General features: G+C 44.6%; 2 protein-coding genes across 2 annotated transcripts; both read right to left on the reverse strand.

The window, feature by feature from the left end:
* Positions 1-7,476: 7,476 nt before the first annotated feature.
* Positions 7,477-9,360, reverse strand: LOC145857974 (uncharacterized). Its single transcript, XM_082955573.1, has 2 exons — positions 9,215-9,360; positions 7,477-8,661 (listed from the first exon to the last, which is right to left on the reverse strand). The coding sequence occupies exon 2, from the start codon at positions 8,591-8,593 to the stop codon at positions 8,261-8,263; it is 333 nt and encodes a 110-aa protein (XP_082811699.1). The 5' UTR covers positions 8,594-8,661; positions 9,215-9,360; the 3' UTR covers positions 7,477-8,260.
* A 3,981-nt stretch (positions 9,361-13,341) lies between these two features.
* LOC145857975 (uncharacterized) lies at positions 13,342-14,918 on the reverse strand. Its single transcript, XM_082955574.1, has 2 exons — positions 14,794-14,918; positions 13,342-14,240 (listed from the first exon to the last, which is right to left on the reverse strand). The coding sequence occupies exon 2, from the start codon at positions 14,170-14,172 to the stop codon at positions 13,840-13,842; it is 333 nt and encodes a 110-aa protein (XP_082811700.1). The 5' UTR covers positions 14,173-14,240; positions 14,794-14,918; the 3' UTR covers positions 13,342-13,839.
* Positions 14,919-20,058: the final 5,140 nt, after the last annotated feature.

Consider the following 20,058-nt stretch of genomic DNA (forward strand, 5'->3'; position numbering starts at 1 on the left):
ACGGGAGTACTCATATTGAGAAACCCCCCTGTGTGTTTGTATGCGTGCTTCTGCATCCTGTGTGTATATGAGCTGTGTATATGACCTGTGTATATGAGCTGTGCCTGTATTTGTGTGATTTGTCATCCTCTTTCTTAATTGAAATTTTAACTGAAATCCCTCCCTCCCCCCAGGGTTGTAGAGATTGAGACGTTCTGGCTGAACAGGAAGAGGGATAAGGATGGGGGTGCCCAGGCTGCCTGTCCCCAGTTTGAGACCCATACCACCAGCAAGGCAATCAGTAAATCACCAGCAAGCCAATCAGTAAAGAACATTAACCGTGCTCTAAGGAAAGAGTTGCCGCCAGCACATCTGATTGGCTGGCTTGAGGGCAGATATGGTTTAATTTGGTTGAAAAAAGGAACAGTTATGTTGTGAACAATTCAAATGAAACATGGTATCCTTCACCACCAGAAGTTACCATACCCGGTCTGCTAGGTGGTTGCTACTTACATTTACATTACATTTAAGTAATTTAGCAGACGCTCTTATCCAGAGCGACTTACAAATTGGTGGATTCACCTTATGATATCCAGTGGAACAACCACTTTACAATAGTGCATCTAAATCTTTTAAGGGGGGGGGGGGGGTTAGAAGGATTACTTTATCCTATCCTAGGTATTCCTTAAAGAGGTGGGGTTTCAGGTGTCTCCGGAAGGTGGTGATTGACTCCGCTGTCCTGGCGTCGTGAGGGAGCTTGTTCCACCATTGGGGTGCCAGAGCAGCGAACAGTTTTGACTGGGCTGAGCGGGAACTGTGCTTCCTCAGAGGTAGGGAGGCGAGCAGGCCAGAGGTGGATGAACGCAGTGCCCTTGTTTGGGTGTAGGGCCTGATCAGAGCCTGAAGGTACGGAGGTGCCGTTCCCCTCACAGCTCCGTAGGCAAGCACCATGGTCTTGTAGCGGATGCGAGCTTCAACAGGAAGCCAGTGGAGAGAGCGGAGGAGCGGGGTGACGTGAGAGAACTTGGGAAGGTTGAACACCAGATGGGCTGCGGCGTTCTGGATGAGTTGTAGGGGTTTAATGGCACAGGCAGGGAGCCCAGCCAACAGCGAGTTGCAGTAATCCAGACGGGAGATGACAAGTGCCTGGATTAGGACCTGCGCCGCTTCCTGTGTGAGGCAGGGTCGTACTCTGCGAATGTTGTAGAGCATGAACCTACAGAATCGGGTCACCTCCTTGATGTTAGTAGAGAACGACAGGGTGTTGTCCAGGGTCACGCCAAGGTTCTTAGCACTCTGGGAGGAGGACACAATGGAGTTGTCAACCGTGATGGCGAGATCATGGAACGGGTAGTCCTTCCCCGGGAGGAAGAGCAGCTCCGTCTTGCCGAGGTTCAGCTTGAGGTGGTGATCCGTCATCCACACTGATATGTCTGCCAGACATGCAGAGATGCGATTCGCCACCTGGTTATCAGAAGGGGGAAAGGAGAAGATTAATTGTGTGTCGTCTGCATAGCAATGATAGGAGAGACCATGTGAGGATATGACAGAGCCAAGTGACTTGGTGTATAGCGAGAATAGGAGAGGGCCTAGAACAGAGCCCTGGGGGACACCAGTGGTGAGAGCACGTGGTGCGGAGACAGATTCTCGCCACGCCACCTGGTAGGAGCGACCTGTCAGGTAGGACGCAATCCAAGCGTGGGCCGCGCCGGAGATGCCCAACTCGGAGAGGGTGGAGAGGAGGATCTGATGTCCCCAGGACATTCACAGTATTAGACAAGACTGCTGTAAGGGGTGCGTACTGGCGGCAGATAAGTCAGACGCAGGAGAGCAAAACTGTGTTTCCAAACGGCGCAGTTTAATAATAAAAAACACCGGAAAACAGAACAAGCAATAAATGGGTACAAAACCCTATGCACACCAGACATAACGTGCACAAACACTTACAACAAACAATACCGGACAAGGACATGGGGGGAACAGAGGGTTAAATACACAACATGTAATTGATGGAATTGGAACCAGGTGTGTGGGAAGACAAGACAAAACAAATGGAAAATGAAAGGTGGATCGGCGATGGCTAGAAGACCGGTGACGTCAACCGCCGAACTTCGCCTGAACAAGGAGAGGGACCGACTTCGGAGGAAGTCGTGACAACTGCCTTCTCTTCTTGTACACCAGACGCATGGAATAATCTACAATCCATGCTTCATCTAGATATGTTAGTGCCACTGAATGAATTTAAAATATTGATGGGAGACTGTTACAGAGGAGTGTAAATTATTTTTTTAGGCTGGATCATGTTGTTGTATTGTTGTATGTTTTAATTCTGTAATGTATTGATTGTTGCTGCCTTCTTGGACAGGTCTCCCTTGAAAAAGAGACTCTGGGTCTCAATGGGCTTTTTCTGGTTAAATAAAGGTAAAATAAATGGACAACCGCTCATTACAGATAGTCAATATAATAGTATTTCCACTCTCAGCCTATATAAAAAATCTTATGGAATGAGCTTTGTGCCTTGACTGCTCATAGCTTAGCTTAACTGTTACCTCAATGTCTTGCTAAACCTTGAGGATCTTTCTTTTCATATGATCAATCTATCCCTCTCTCCTTGCTCCAGGTATCACCGTCAGTGGCAAGGGAAGATGAGGATGATGTGAAGTCCTTCCGTTCCCACCGTATCAAGATGGAGATCTGGAGGAATGTTGTGCTGAGGAGATGTCTGTGAGCAAGGTGAGAAGGAGGAGGTCACTACTGCATTATTACCTACAGAGTTCACTTGTACTTAAGGATAGAGTTCAGGTTTTACTCTGACACATTTCATCTCCATGTTTTGTTATTTTCTTCTCTTTCTCCCCTATATCCTCTCACACCCCTCTTGCCTTCTGTCCTCCTTCCTCTTGCCCTTTCTTTCTCTCCCCCTCTCTTTTCTCCCTTTCTCCCAGTCTCACGATCAGGCTCCTCTCCACCGGTCTACAGGTCTACAGGTCTACAGGACAGTCACATTGAGCAGTCACATTGAGCTGGACTCTTCAGAGTTTGACTCCATCATGGCATCTCCAGACGGCTCCGTTCCTACTGCTCAGAGAAGAGCGCCATGTGCTCCATGTCCTGAACCCTTGGTCACCATGGCAATATAGGCCTAATGATAGCCTCTAGCCACTTAGGGCGAAGGCTGAAGCTGTGGCTGATAATGATGATAGTTAAACTGTAATAACTTTAAAAAAATGCTTGTATATATTTGTTTCAAAATTATGAAGGCTTTGACATTGTTTTATTGCAGAGCGATTTTGTGCCTTATTTGTCCAATGTGTCCATGTCATGGTAATCTATGTATGATTAAAGTAGTCCAGGCCAGTGGCGACCCGTCATTCAAGATAGGTGGGGGCAGGTTTTTGTTGTTGCCTGTTTTTTTTGGCATTCATACGTGTCACATATCAGTTTTCAAACAATGTCAAAACAAATAAATAATTGCGTTAATAAAGCCACATATAAACATGGTCTATTTTTTGTTTTCTTGAGTAAGGCAGCTCCGAAATGCAGGTGTTTCAGCCAAGCTCAGTGCTTTCTGTGGTGGAGGGGCAGCCAGCGAAAAATACGGAGCATAGGGGTTGGTAATGTTCTCTAGTTGCACCGTGATTGGCTCAGCATTCTGTCACTCATGGGGACACTACGTCACTGCAGAATCTACAGGGAGAGCTTGAAAATTCAAGCCCCTTGGGTGCTGCCATAGAGTTGCATTAGAAGTGCCCGTCCAAGAATGCTCAAGGTCATTGGCCACAGATAAAATTACGTCAAATCACGTTATATCTACTGTAGCTTTGATTGGACTGTGTCACGTCCTGACCAGCAGAGGGAGGTATTGTATCAGTTTTGGTCAGGATGTGGCAGGTTTTTTGTATGTTAAGGGTTTGTGTTGGGGATTGGACTCCCAATTGAAGGCAGGTGTGTTGAGTTGCCTTTGTTTGGGAGTCCTATATAGAAGGGTGTGTTTTTCTTTGGGATTGTGGGTAGTTGTCCTTGCACTGTGTTGTATGTGCCTGCAAGACTGTTGCTGTCGTCTTTATTGTTTTGTCCAGTGGATACTTTACTCCTTTTTTTAAATTAAAAACAAGAGCATCCACATACCTGCTGCTCCTTGGTCCATTCATGACGACAAATGTGACAGACTGACCATGTCAATATCATACTTTCAAAATCTTAGCTAGCAAGCTAGCAGTCATCATCATGAATCAAGTCAACAATGTACTGGCAAATCCTTTTCATTCCTTGTCCTATGAAGAGAAATTATGAAGAAAAATTATAGATAAAATGTATTGGTGTTCATCGGCCATTGGACAAAACATTACACAACAAGTTGGAAATCGCAAATTCAACAATGAGTTGTTTGGAAGGAATCAGTGGCTGACTGCAGTGGTGTAAAATACTTAAATAAAAATACTTTAAAGCACTACTTAAGTAGTTTTTTGGGTATCTGTACTTTATTTTACTATTTATATTTTTTGACTACTTTAAATTTTACTTCACTACATTCCTTAAGAAAATATTATACTTTTTACGTCATACATTTTCCTTGACACCCAAAAGTACTCGTTACATTTTGAATGCTTTGCAGGACAGGAAAATAGTCCAATTCACGCACTTATCAACCGAACATCCCTGGTCATCCCTACTGCCTCTGATCTGGTGGACTCACTAAACACACATGCTTCATTTGTAAATTATGTCTGAATGTTGGAGTGTGCCCCTGGCTATCTGTAAATTAAAAAAAAAACAAGAACATGGTGCCATCTGGTTTGTTTAATATAAGGAATTTGAAATTATTTATACTTTTACTTTTGATACTTGTCTGGCTTTTATATAGCGGTTTGGCTATAATTATATAGAATATAGAATATAGAATTTCACCTCTAGCGGCACAATACGAATGCCCTCGGCCGTCCCTCTTAATCATGATTGAGGAAGAACATTTAATTTGAGGAAAGAATTTGAGGAAGAACATTTAATTTAATCCGTTTAAGAATAAGGCTGTTACGTAACAAAATGTGGAAAAAGTAAAGGGGTCTGAATACTTTCCGAATGCACAGTAGCTAGTTCATTTGGAACTCTAACCGTATTCTGCCTTTCAATGTTAGCTCCTGCTACGTGACTGAAACTACTTTCTCACGCATAGCCTACTGCACTAACTGAACAGAAAACTATAAAACAACATAGCCTACTGCACTAACTGAACAGAAAAAACATAAAACAACTGTAACGGCTGTCATTAGAATGAGACCAAAGCGCAGCGTGGAAAATGTTCATGATGTTTGTTTTCACCAAAAAACACTAAAACAAAACTACCAAAAATTAAACGAAAGCGCACAGTTCAGTTCTATCAGGTACAAAATACAAAACAGAAAACAACTAACCACAAAACACAGGTGGAAAAAGGCTGCCTAAGTATGATTCCCAATCAGAGACATTGATAGTCAGCTGCCTCTGATTAGGAACCATACTCGGCCAAAAACAAAGAAATAGACAACATAGAATGCCCACCCCACATCACAGCCTGACCTAACCAAATAGAGAAATAAAACGTCTCTCTAAGGTCAGGGCGTGACGACAGCATAGTCTACTGCACTAACTGAACAGAAAACTGTAAAACAACAAGTCTACTGCACTAACTGTACAGAAAAACATAAAACAACAAGTCTACTGCACTAACCGAACAGAAAAAAACAAAACAACAAGTCTACTGCACTAACCGAACAGAAAAACATAAAACAACAAGTCTACTGCACTAACCGAACAGAAAAACATAAAACAACAAGTCTACTGCACTAACTGTACAGAAAAACACAAAACAACAAGTCTACTGCACTAACTGTACAGAAAAACATAAAACAACAAGTCTACTGCACTAACCGAACAGAAAAACATAAAACAACAAGTCTACTGCACTAACTGTACAGAAAAACACAAAACAACAAGTCTACTGCACTAACCGAACAGAAAAAGATAAAACAACAAGTCTACTGCACTAACTGTACAGAAAAACACAAAACAACAAGTCTACTGCACTAACTGTACAGAAAAACACAAAACAACAAGTCTACTGCACTAACCGAACAGAAAAACATAAAACAACAAGTCTACTGCACTAACTGTACAGAAAAACACAAAACAACAAGTCTACTGCACTAACTGTACAGAAAAACACAAAACAACAAGTCTACTGCACTAACCGAACAGAAAAACATAAAACAACAAGTCTACTGCACTAACTGTACAGAAAAACACAAAACAACAAGTCTATTGCACTAACCGAACAGAAAAACACAAAACAACAAGTCTACTGCACTAACCGAACAGAAAAACATAAAACAACAAGTCTACTGCACTAACTGTACAGAAAAACACAAAACAACAAGTCTACTGCACTAACCGAACAGAAAAACATAAAACAACAAGTCTACTGCACTAACTGTACAGAAAAACATAAAACAACAAGTCTACTGCACTAACTGTACAGAAAAACATAAAACAACAAGTCTACTGCACTAACTGTACAGAAAAACACAAAACAACAAGTCTACTGCACTAACCGAACAGAAAAACATAAAACAACAAGTCTACTGCACTAACCGAACAGAAAAACATAAAACAACAAGTCTACTGCACTAACCGAACAGAAAAACATAAAACAACAAGTCTACTGCACTAATCACCTAATCATCCTTAGCTTACAATTGGCTCATTTATCCCCCCTCCTCTCCCCTGTAACTATTCCACAGGTCGTTGCTGTAAATGAGAATGTGTTCTCAGTCAACTTACCTGGTGAAATGAGGGTTAAGAAAACACAAATAAAAAATAAGAAAACTGAACAGAACAACATAGCCTACTGCACTAACTGAACAGCACAACACTGACAGACAACATAGAACAACATCGCCTACAGAACAGAACGACATCGCCTACTGCACTTACTGATCAGAACAACATGTCAACACTGTGTGGAAATAAAACAAGGTGACGGCATAGCTGGAGAGAGTCTAATGGAGCTTGTTTTCATTGACATACACATACTGAAATGGGTTAAAATACAGTCACACACAAGAAGAGACTGCATACAGGCAAGTCAATAAGGTCGAGCATACAGAACACTGAGTGTGTGTTTGTGTATTTGTGTGTGTATCTGTGTGCGTGTTTATGTATCTGTGTTTGTGTATCTGTGTGTTTGTATTAGTATCTGTGTGTGTGTGTATGTGTGACTGTGTGTGTGTGTGTGTGTGTGTGTGTGTGTGTGTGTGTGTGTGTGTGTGTGTGTGTGTGTGTGTGTGTGTGTGTGTGTGTGTGTGTGTGTGTGTGTGTGTGTGTGTGTGTATCTGTCTATGTGCATCTCTGTGTCTGTCTCTGTGTGTGTTTGTGTGTGTGTGCTTTAGTGGACAAAGTGTCTAATGCATGGAATGGGAACGCACATAACACACAGCAGTGTGAAAAACAGACGAGTCAATAAACAGGAACAGTATATTATTCATGAAACAGTGACATATATAAGACAGAACACATCACAGACAGATTCACAGAAAAGGGCAATAAAAGTTGTATGGTATATCCATTCATTTATTTATGTCAGGGAGTCCTGTTATGCACAGTAGTGTAACATTCTACTGCTCCTCCATGACACACCCCAACAGATCATTCCTACTTCCTGAACACTGTTGCACGGTGGGCCGCATAATCTCAGAAATGTATTAATATAGAAGCTATCAAACCTCTCTCAGCCTTCCTCTCCTCTCTAAGACTTCTTCTCATCTCAGCCTTCCTCTCTTCTCAGCCTTCCTCTCTTCTCAGCCTTCATCTCCTCTCAGCCTTCCTCTCTTCTCAGCCTTCCTCTCCTATCAGCCTTCCTCTCTTCTCAGACTTCCTCTCCTCTCAGCCTTCCTCTCTTCTCAGACTTCCTCTCCTCTCAGCCTTCCTCTCTTCTCAGCCTTCCTCTCCTATCAGCCTTCCTCTCTTCTCAGACTTCCTCTCCTCTCAGCCTTCCTCTCTTCTCAGACTTCCTCTCCTCTCAGACTTCCTCTCCTCTCAGCCTTCCTCTCCTCTCAGGCCTTCCTCTCCTCTCAGTCTTCCTCTCTTCTCAGACTTCCTCTCCTCTCAGACTTCCTCTCCTCTCAGTCTTCCTCTCTTCTCAGACTTCCTCTCCTCTCAGACTTCCTCTCCTCTCAGCCTTCCTCTCCTCTCAGACTTCCTCTCCTATCAGCCTTCCTCTCTAGATCTCTCATGTACTCTTCTCCATTCAGACCACGTTCCCAACCGACTGGCAGTCAGAGGAGCTGCGGCAGAAGGTGGCATCCTCACGCTCCAGACTACAGCTGTGGGCAGGCCGGGAGTCTTTGGGGGACAGCTTCAGTGTGCAGCGGATGCAGAAAGCGTAGAAGAAGGCCACCAGGAGCAGGAAGCAGACCACGCAGAAGATGATGACAATCAGGATGGTGTGTACCTGGATGTGCTCCTCCTCCATCCAGGGGTAAGGGGTCGGGGTCACGGGCATGACCAGGGTCAAGACGCGATTAGAAGTCATGGCAGCTGACAGAGGGTCGCTGGAGGTAAGGTATGGGGCCGCTGTCATGGCTGACGGGTTGGTTTGCTGTCTTGGCTGTCAGAGTTGCAGTGTCAATGATAATGCAGCCACTGTCCCTGAAGGAGAGAGTGTTTGTAATTCTACATGCATTCGTGGCTTCACACATCTCAACAGTTAGACAGTCTGCACTTCAGATGAACCACACTCTTCCCGACTACCTCTTTATTGGTTTACAACAGACAACGACAATGAGCAAATATCAATGCCATCCATTTTAGGAAGCGCTCTAACACAATTCACAATCAGCAACAGGAACACTCTGGAAAATAATGCTACTGTACTGCTCACTTAATGTAGACTAGGGGCTCTATTCAATCTGTTTCGCGGAAATTCAGCTTTACAGCATGATGGAAATTGTAAGGCAATGTTCCCGCTTTAGCAGAGACCGCATTCAAGGTAAACACTGCATATGAAATTACCTTTACATTTCAATGCGGATTCTGTTTTACAGTGAGAAGAGCCCTAAGTCTAGAAGCAGATACGAATCTCTGCAGTAGGTGAAGCACCCTGCCATCCCTCTCCTCTAGCAGGGGGTTCACTTTTCTCGGTGGACAGAGTAAAAGCACAAACACCCTCAATTTCACTATCATCCTCTGTCTCTGTTCTTACCAGCAATGTCCACTTCACTTCAATGTTCATCTGCAGAGGTGTCCAGCCTCTTTGTGTGGGAGGCTAATACGGTTTTGTTTTCCTGTGTGGAGCGAAAGAGAAATAGAAGATGTGGGGAGGTGGGGATGGTGGGATAAAAAGAAGGAGGCGGAAGAAGTGAAGGGGCCAATGAGGAAGGTTACCATGACAACCCTTCCTCTCTCCAAGTATGGGTAGCTGCAGCCCAATATGGTGACCGGAGTATGGGCGAGTGGTTGTATCAAAAGGAGTGGCTGTATGGAAGTGAATCAACTAATTGGGCAGATTTGTTGCCCTCAAGGCTGATTGGGCTGTGCTACAGTGCCTTTCGCTCCTGCTTGCCAAGCACTACTACATAATAGTCAAAATAAGGGTGACAGTAAACACACGCATACAACGCATGAAGCAACAGTACACCCCTTCATCAGTACTGTAATAAAAAATAAACAATCGTCAGTTTTATAACTGAAAATGTATAATTATTTGTGTAAAACTAACAATGAAGTATGACTGACTTATCCTGTCGCTTTAAAACAGAAGTCCAAACTCGCGGTACGGAACGGAAGAAAACACACAGTTCAATCAAAACCGTCCAACCTGTAGTTGAGCGATCTCCTTTCCTTTAGACACACCCACTCGCCAATACTCCGCTTGCCATATTGGGATGCAGCTACCCCCTTCTCGATGAGAGGCGTGACATCACAACTTATTCGCATGTTGTGGAAAATGATCATGCCAAGAGACAGCAACATTATGCTGAAGCTTTCAAATCAAAACCTACAGGTAGCAGTCTCTCTTCTGCACACAACAAAATCACCTTAATTCGCAGAAGACAGATTGTAAATAAAGTTCAATCCATTTCCCTTCCAATTTGATCAAACCTACGTTCATGTAGATTGGACTGTTCAATCAAATCAACTCAAATGTTTTTGTCACATGTGCCGAATACAACAGGTGTATTCGGCACAGACCTTACAGTGAAATGCAAATAGTCCAGGTAGCCATTTGATTAGCTGTTTGATTAGCTGTGCTACCTGTCCCAGACTGCTGTCCCAGACCTGCTGGAACCCTGACCTATTCACCGGATGTGCTACCTGTCCCAGACCTGCTGTTTTCAACTCTCTAGAGACAGCAGGAGCAGTAGAGATACTCTCAAAGATCGGCTATGAAAAAGCCAACTGACACTTACTCTTGTGTTACTGACTCGTTGCACCCTCGACAACTACTATGATTATTATTATTTGACCATGCTGGTCATTTATGAACATTTGAACATCTAGGCCATGTGCTGTTATAATCTCCACCCGGCACAGCCAGAAGAAGACTGGCCACCCCTCATAGCCTGGTTCCTCTCTAGGTTTCTTCCTAGGTTTTGGCCTTTCTAGGGAGTTTTTCCTAGCCACCGTGCTTCTACACCTGCATTGCTTGCTGTTTGGGGTTTTAGGCTGGGTTTCTGTAAAGCACTTTGAGATATCAGCTGATGTAAGAAGGGCTATATAAATAAATTTGATTTGATTTGATTTGATTCAGGAGTCTAATGGCTTGGGGGTAGAAGCTGTTAAGAAGCCTTTTGGATCTAGACTTGGCGCTCCTGACTGCTTGCCGTGTGGTAGCAGAGAGAACAGTCTATAACTAGAGTGGTGTCACGACTTCCGCCGAAGTCGGTCCCTCTCCTTGTTCAGGCGGTGTTCGGCGGTCGACGTCACCGGTCTTCTAGCCATCGCTGCTCCACCTTTAATTTTCCATTTGTTATGTCTTGTTTTCCTGCACACCTGGTTTACATCTCCTCTTAATTACTATGTGTATTTAGCCCTCTGTTCCCTCCATGTCTGTGTGGGGTATTGTTTATTGTCAAGGTTGGCACGTTTCCGGCTGGTTTGCGCCGGGTTTTGTTTTGTACCCGTGCTTTGTGGCAGCCGGTACTTTGTACTTGGTTGTTGTACTTTGTGCTGCCTCAGTTGTTCTTTGGGCATTTGTTTTTGTGACGCGGTTGCGTTCTGTTCTAAATATTGCCTCAGTAAAGTGCTTTGTCCACTCATCTCTGCTCTCTTGCGCCTGACTTCCATGCACCAGTTACACCCACCGTTTGACAGGTGGTTGGAGTCTTAGGCAATTTTTAGGGCCTTCCTCTGACACCGCCTGGTATAGAAGTCCTTGATGGCAGGAAGCTTGGCCTCAGTGATGAACTGGGCCGTACGCACCACCCACCCTCTGTAATGCCTTGCAGTCGGAGGCCGAGCATTTGCCATACCAGGCAGTGATGCAACCAGTCAGGATGCTCTTGATGGTGCAGCTGTAGAACTTTTTGAGGATCTGACGACCCATACCAAATCCTTTCAATCTACATAGGGGGAATAGGCGTTGTCGTGCCCTCTTCACAACTGTCTTGGTGTGTTTGGGCCATGATAGTTTGTAGGTTATGTGGACACCAAGGAACTTGAAGCTCTCAACCTGCTCCACTACAGCCCGTCGATTAAAATGTCGTGTGCTCGGCCCTCCTTTTCCTGTAGTCAACAATCATCTCCTTTGTCTTGATCACATTGAGGGAGAGGTTGTTATCCTGGCACCACACTGCCAGGTCTCTGACCTCCTCCCTATAGGCTGTCTGATTGTTGTCAGTCATCAGGCCTACCACTGTTGTGTCATTGGCAAACTTAATGATGGTGTTGGAGTCGTGCTTGGCCATGCAGTCATGAGTGAACAGGGAGTAAAGAAGAGGACCGAACATGCACCACCTGTGGGGCGGCCCGTCAGGAAGTCCAGGATCCAGTTGCAGAGGGAAGTGTTTAGTCCCAGGGTCCTTAGTTTAGTGATGAGCTTTGAGGGCGTTATGGTGTTGAACACTGAGCTGTAGTCAATAAATAGCATTCTCACATAGGTGTTCCTTTTGTCCAGGTGGGAAAGGGCAATGTGGAGTGCAATAGAGATTGCGTCATCTGTGGATATAATGCGGCGGTATGCAAATTGGAGTGGGTCTAGTGTTTCTGGGATAATGGTGTTGATGTGAGCCATGACCAGCCTTTCAAAGCACTTCATGGCTACAGACGTGAGTGTTATGGGTTGGTAGTCATTTAGGCAAGTTACTTTGGAGTTCATGGGCACAGGGCCTATGGTGGTTTGGTTGACTCGGTCAGGGACAGGTTGAAAATGTCAGTGAAGACACTTTCCAGTTGGTCAGTGCATGCTCGGAGTAGACATCTTGTTAATCCTTCTGGCCCTGCGGCCTTGTGAAGATTGACCTGTTTAAAGGTCTTACTCACATTGGCTATGGAGAGCGTGATCACACAGTCATCTAGAACAGCTGGTGCTCTCATGCATGCTTCAGTGTTGCTAGCGTCGATGCGCGCATAGAAGTAATTTAGCTCATCTGGTAGGCTTGTGTCACTGGGCAGCTCACGACTATGCTTCCCTTTGTAGTCCATAATAGTTTGCAAGCCCTGCCACAGCCGACGAACGTCGGAGCCGGTGAGGTAGGATTAAATCTTGGTCGTGTATTGACGATTTGCCTGTTTGATGGTACGTCTGAGGCCAGCATAGCGGGATTTCTTATGAGCGTCCAGGTTAGAGTCCCGCTCCTTGAAAGCGGCAGCTCTACCCTTTAGCTCAGTGCAAATGTTGTCTGTAATCCATGGCTTCTGGTTTGGGTATGTTCGTATGGTCACGATACGTACTGTTTTGTATGCTTTCTGTGAATGACTTAGTTTAGTAAATAAATTATTTTAAGACAATTGATGTATGGATGACTTAGTGAAGACTGGGTTCATGCAGATAACCAACAATTTACGACGTTTGGAATGAGACTGACGAGCAAAATTATTAGTCATTAAATCAGAAGACTCATAGATCAGATATTATGATATCTGGAAAGTTATATTAGGAAAATTATAACTTTGTAATCTGAATATTTTCCTTGGTGGCCCGACCTTCTAGTTAATAACAGTTACATGATTAATCAGTTTAATCGCGTAATAATAATTACAGAGTTATTTGATAAATATGTCTTCAGTTTAATGATGCCAAAGACACGACAGTGCTTTAGTGGACAAAGTGTCATAATGCATGGAATGGGAATGCACATAACACACAGCAGTGTGAAAAACAGACGAGTCAATAAACAGGAACAGTATATTATTCATGAAACAGTGACATATAGAAGACAGAACACATCACAGACAGATTCACAGAAAATGGCAATAAAAGTTGTATGGTATATCCATTCATTTATTTATGTCAGGGAGTCCTGTTATGCACAGTAGAGTAACATTCTACTGCTCCTATTTGACACACCCCAACAGATCATTCCTACTTCCTGAACACTGTTGCACGGTGGGTCGCATAATCTCAGAAATGTATTAATATAGAAGCTATCAAACTCCTCTCAGCCTTCCTCTCCTCTCTCAGACTTCCTCTCTTCTCAGACTTCCTCTCCTCTCAGCCTTCCTCTCTTCTCAGCCTTCCTCTCCTCTCAGAATTCCTCTCTTCTCAGCCTTCCTCTCCTCTCAGCCTTCCTCTCCTCTCAGTCCTCCTCTCTTCTCAGACTTCCTCTCCTCTTTGACTTCCTCTCCTCTCAGCCTTCCTCTCTAGTTCTCTCATGTACTCTTCTCCATTCAGACCACGTTCCCAACCGACTGGCAGTCGGAGGAGCTGCGGCAGAAGCTGGCATCCTCACGCTCCAGACTACAGCTGTGGGCAGGCCGGGAGTCTTTGGGGGACGGCTTCAGTGTGCAGCGGATGCAGAAAGCGTAGAAGAAGGCCACCAGGAGCAGGAAGCAGACCACGCAGAAGATGATGACAATCAGGATGGTGTGTACCTGGATGTGCTCCTCCTCCATCCAGGGGTAAGGGGTCGGGGTCACGGGCATGACCAGGGTCAAGACGCGATTAGAAGTCATGGCAGCTGACAGAGGGTCGCTGGAGGTAAGGTATGGGGCCGCTGTCATGGCTGACGGGTTGGTTTGCTGTCTTGGCTGTCAGAGTTGCAGTGTCAATGATAATGCAGCCACTGTCCCTGAAGGAGAGAGTGTTTGTAATTCTACATGCATTCGTGGCTTCACACATCTCAACAGTTAGACAGTCTGCACTTCAGATGAACCACACTCTTCCCGACTACCTCTTTATTGGTTTACAACAGACAACGACAATGAGCAAATATCAATGCCATCCATTTTAGGAAGAGCTCTAACACAATTCACAATCAGCAACAGGAACACTCTGGAAAATAATGCTACTGTACTGCTCACTTAATGTAGACTAGGGGCTCTATTCAATCTGTTTCGCGGAAATTCAGCTTTACAGCATGATGGAAATTGTAAGGCAATGTTCCAGCTTTAGCAGAGACCGCATTCAAGGTAAACACTGCATATGAAATTACCTTTACATTTCAATGCGGATTCTGTTTTACAGTGAGAAGAGCCCTAAGTCTAGAAGCAGATACGAATCTCTGCAGTAGGTGAAGCACCCTGCCATCCCTCTCCTCTAGCAGGGGGTTCACTTTTCTCGGTGGACAGAGTAAAAGCACAAACACCCTCAATTTCACTATCATCCTCTGTCTCTGTTCTTACCAGCAATGTCCACTTCACTTCAATGTTCATCTGCAGAGGTGTCCAGCCTCTTTGTGTGGGAGGCTAATACGGTTTTGTTTTCCTGTGTGGAGCGAAAGAGAAATAGAAGATGTGGGGAGGTGGGGATGGTGGGATAAAAAGGAGGCGGAAGAAGTGAAGGGGCCAATGAGGAAGGTTACCATGACAACCCTTCCTCTCTCCAAGTATGGGTAGCTGCAGCCCAATATGGTGACCGGAGTATGGGCGAGTGGTTGTATCAAAAGGAGTGGCTGTATGGAAGTGAATCAACTAATTGGGCAGATTTGTTGCCCTCAAGGCTGATTGGGCTGTGCTACAGTGCCTTTCGCTCCTGCTTGCCAAGCACTACTACATAATAGTCAAAATAAGGGTGACAGTAAACACACGCATACAACGCATGAAGCAACAGTACACCCCTTCATCAGTACTGTAATAAAAAATAAACAATCGTCAGTTTTATAACTGAAAATGTATAATTATTTGTGTAAAACTAACAATGAAGTATGACTGACTTATCCTGTCGCTTTAAAACAGAAGTCCAAACTCGCGGTACGGAACGGAAGAAAACACACAGTTCAATCAAAACCGTCTAACCTGTAGTTGAGCGATCTCCTTTCCTTTAGACACACCCACTCGCCAATACTCCGCTTGCCATATTGGGATGCAGCTACCCCCTTCTCGATGAGAGGCGTGACATCACAACTTAATCGCATGTTGTGGAAAATGATCATGCCAAGAGACAGCAACATTATGCTGAAGCTTTCAAATCAAAACCTACAGGTAGCAGTCTCTCTTCTGCACACAACAAAATCACCTTAATTCGCAGAAGACAGATTGTAAATAAAGTTCAATCCATTTCCCTTCCAATTTGATCAAACCTACGTTCATGTAGATTGGACTGTTTAATCAAATCAAATCAAATGTATTTGTCACATGTGCCGAATACAACAGGTGTAGACCTCACAGTGAAATGCAAATAGTCCAGGTAGCCATTTGATTAGCTGTTCAGTAGTCTAATGGCTTGGGGGTAGAAGCTGTTAAGAAGCCGTTTGGATCTAGACTTGGCGCTCCTGACTGCTTGCCGTGTGTTAGCAGAGAGAACAGTCTATAACTAGGGTGGTGTCACGACTTCCGCCGAAGTCGGTCCCTCTCCTTGTTCAGGCGGCGTTCGGCGGTCGACGTCACCGGTCTTCTAGCCATCGCTGCTCCACCTTTAATTTTCCATTTGTTATGTCTTGTTTTCCTAAACACCTGGTTTACATCTCCTCTTAATTACTATGTGTATTTAGCCCTCTGTTCCCTCCATGCCTGTGTGGGGTATTGTTTATTGTCACGGTTGGCACGCTTCCGGCTGGTTTGCGCCGGGTTTTGTTTTGTACCCGTGCTTTGTGGCAGCCGGTACTTTGTACTTGGTTGTTGTACTTTGTGCTGCCTCACTTGTTCTTTGGGCATTTGTTTTTGTGATGCGGTTGCATTCTGTACTAAATATTGCCTCAGTAAAGTGCTTTGTCCACTCATCTCTGCTCTCTTGCGCCTGACTTCCATGCACCAGCTACACCCACCGTTTGACAGGTGGTTGGAGTCTTAGGCAATTTTTAGGGCCTTCCTCTGACACTGCCTGGTATAGAAGTCCTTGATGGCAGGAAGCTTGGCCTCAGTGATGAACTGGGCCGTACGCACCACCCACCCTCTGCAGTGCCTTGCAGTCGGAGGCCGAGCAGTTGCATACCAGGCAGTGATGCAACCAGTCAGGATGCTCTTGATGGTGCAGCTGTAGAACTTTTTGAGTATCTGAGGACCCATGCCAAATCTTTTCAATCTACATAGGGGAAATAGGCGTTGTCGTGCCCTCTTCACAACTGTCTTGGTGTGTTTGGGCCATGATAGTTTGTCGGTGATGTGGACACCAAGGAACTTGAAGCTCTCAACCTGCTCCACTACAGCCCGTCGATTAAAATGTGGTGTGCTCGGCCCTTCCTTTCCTGGAGTCAACAATCATCTCCTTTGTCTTGATCACATTGAGGGAGAGGTTGTTATCCTGGCATCACACTGCCAGGTCTCTGACCTCCTCCCTATAGGCTGTCTGATTGTTGTCAGTCATCAGGCCTACCACTGTTGTGTTATTGGCAAACTTAATGATGGTGTTGGAGTCGTGCTTGGCCATGCAGTCATGAGTGAACAGGGAGTAAAGAAGAGGACCGAACATGCACCACCTGTGGGGCGGCCCATCAGGAAGTCCAGGATCCAGTTGCAGAGGGAAGTGTTTAGTCCCAGGGTCCTTAGTTTAGTGATGAGCTTTGAGGGCGTTATGGTGTTGAACACTGAGCTGTAGTCAATAAATAGCATTCTCACATAGGTGCTCCTTTTGTCCAGGTGGGAAAGGGCAGTGTGGAGTGCAATTGAGATTGCGTCATCTGTGGATATAATGGGGCAGTATGCAAATTGGAATGGGTCTACGGTTTCTGGGATAATGGTGTTGATGTGAGCCATGACCAGCCTTTCAAAGCACTTCATGGCTACAGATGTGAGTGTTATGGGTTGGTAGTCATTTAGGCAAGTTACTTTGGTGTTCATGGGCACAGGGCCTATGGTGGTTTGGTTGACTCGGTCAGGGACAGGTTGAAAATGTCAGTGAAGACACTTTCCAGTTGGTCAGTGCATGCTCGGAGTAGACATCTTGTTAATCCGTCTGGCCCTGCGGCCTTGTGAAGATTGACCTGTTCAAAGGTCTTACTCACATTGGCTATGGAGAGCGTGATCACACAGTCATCTAGAACAGCTGGTGCTCTCATGCATGCTTCAGTGTTGCTTGCGTCAATGCGCACATAGAAGTAATTTAGCTAATCTGGTAGGCTTGTGTCATTGGGCAGCTCACGGCTATGCTTCCCTTTGTAGTCCATAATAGTTTGCAAGCCCTGCCACAGCCGACGAACTTCGGAGCCGGTGAGGTAGGATTAAATCTTGGTCGTGTATTGACGATTTGCCTGTTTGATGGTTTGTCTGAGGCCAGCATAGCGGGATTTCTTATGAGCGTCCAGGTTAGAGTCCCGCTCCTTGAAAGCGGCAGCTCTACCCTTTAGCTCAGTGCAAATGTTGTCTGTAATCCATGGCTTCTGGTTTGGTATGTTCGTATGGTCACTGTGGGGATGACGTCCTCGATGCACTTATTGATGAAGCCAGTGATTGATGTGGTGTACTCCTCAATGTCATGGGAAGAATCCTGGAACATATTCTAGTCTGTGCTAGCAAAACAGTCCTGTAGCTTAGCATCTGCGTCATCTGACCACTTCCCTATTGAGCAAGTCACTGGTACTTCCTGCTTTAGTTTTTGCTTCCAAGCTGGAATCAGGAGGATTGAGTTATGGTCAGATTTGCCAAATGGAGGACGAGGGAGAGCTTTTGTACGCATGGCCTAACGGTGGTCTATAGTTTTTTTCCCCCTCTGGTTGCACATGTAACATGCTGGTAGAAATGAGGTAAAACTCATTTAAGTTTCCTTGCATTAAAGCCGCCTCTGGATGAGCATTTTCTTGTTTGCTTATGGCCTTATTCAGCTTAGTGCCAGCATCAGTTTGTGGTGGTAAATAGACAGCTGTGAAAAATATAGATAAAAACTTCGGTGTGGTCTACAGCTTATCATGAGATTCTCTACCACTTGCTTATTATTCGATTTTGTGCACCAGCTGTTATTGACAAATAGACACAGACCGCCACCTCTTGTCTTACCAGAGGCAGCTGTTCTATCTTGCCGATGCATGGAAAACCCAATGGTAGACTGATGGTAGAGGCGGATTACCCACCCCGGCCTACGTCCCTGATATCTCTGTCTCTTCTTCATGCGAATGACAGGGATTTTGTCCTTGCCCGTTGTCTGAAGTACATCCTTGCGTCTGACTCGTTAAAGAAAATATCTTCGTCCAGTGCGAGTTGAGTAATCTCATATCGGTCATAAGAGATGGTGGCAGAAATACTATGTACAAAATAAGTTACAAAGAATGCACAAAAACACACACAATAGCACAATTGGTTAGGAGCCTGTAAAACGGCAGCCATCTCCTCCGGGGCCATTATATGTGAGATATGGGATTAGGTTTAACTTCACTAGGGTAGGGGGCAGCATTCGGAATTCTGGATGAAAAGCGTGCCCAAATTAAACTGCATGGTACTCGGGCCCAGAAGGTAGGATATGCATATAATTGGTAGTATTGGATAGAAAACACTCGAAAATTTCCAAAACTGTTAACCTGTTAGGGCTAGGGGGCAGCATTTGCACGTCTGGATAAAAAAAATGTACCCAATTTAATCTGGTTACTAATCCTACCCAGTAACTAGAATATGCATATACTTATTATATATGGATAGAAAACACTCTAAAGTTTCTAAAACTGTTTGAATGGTGTCTGTGAGTATAACAGAACTCATTTGGCAGGCAAAACCCTGAGACATTTTCTGACAGGAAGTGGATACCTGATGTGTTGTATTGACTTTAAACCTATCCCATTGAAAAACACAGGGGCTGAGGAATATTTTGGCACTTCCTATTGCTTCCACTAGATGCCACCAGCCTTTACAAAGTGTTTTGAGTCTTCTGGAGGGAGATCTGACCGAACAAGAGCCATGGAACGATGATGTCCCATTAGACACCTGGCGCGCGAGTTCATGTTGGGTACCCTCGTTCCAATACGTTATAAAAGAGTATGCATTCGTCCACCTTGAATATTATTCATGTTCTGGTTAAAAAAGGCCCTAATGATTTATGCTATACAACGTTTGACATGTTTGAACGAACGTAAATATATTTTTTCCCCTCGTTCATGACGAGAAGTCCGGCTGGCTTAGATCATGTGCTAACAAGACAGAGATTTTTGGACATAAATGATGAGCTTTTTTGAACAAAACTACATTCGTTATGGACCTGTGATACCTGGAAGTGACATCTGATGAAGAGAATCAAAGGTAATGGATTATTTACATAGTATTTTCGATTTTAGATCTCCCCAACATGACGTCTAGTCTGTATCGCAACGCGTATTTTTCTGGGCGCAGTGCTCAGATTATTGCAAAGTGTGATTTCCCAGTAAGGTTATTTTTAAATCTGGCAAGTTGATTGCGTTCAAGAGATGTAAATCTATAATTCTTTAAATGACAATATAATATTTTACCAATGTTTTCTAATTTTAATTATTTAATTTGTGACGCTGACTTGACTGCCGGTTATTGGAGGGAAACGATTTCCTCAACATCAAT

Source organism: Salmo salar, chromosome 09 (assembly GCF_965601325.2).
Source record: "Salmo salar chromosome 09, fSalSal1, whole genome shotgun sequence".
Classification (NCBI taxonomy): domain Eukaryota; kingdom Metazoa; phylum Chordata; class Actinopteri; order Salmoniformes; family Salmonidae; genus Salmo; species Salmo salar.

Coding starts and splice junctions, on each gene's coding strand:
- LOC145857975 (XM_082955574.1), bottom strand. CDS start 14,172: ATGACAGCGGCCCCATACCTTACCTCCAGCGACCCTCTGTCAGCTGCC.
- LOC145857974 (XM_082955573.1), bottom strand. CDS start 8,593: ATGACAGCGGCCCCATACCTTACCTCCAGCGACCCTCTGTCAGCTGCC.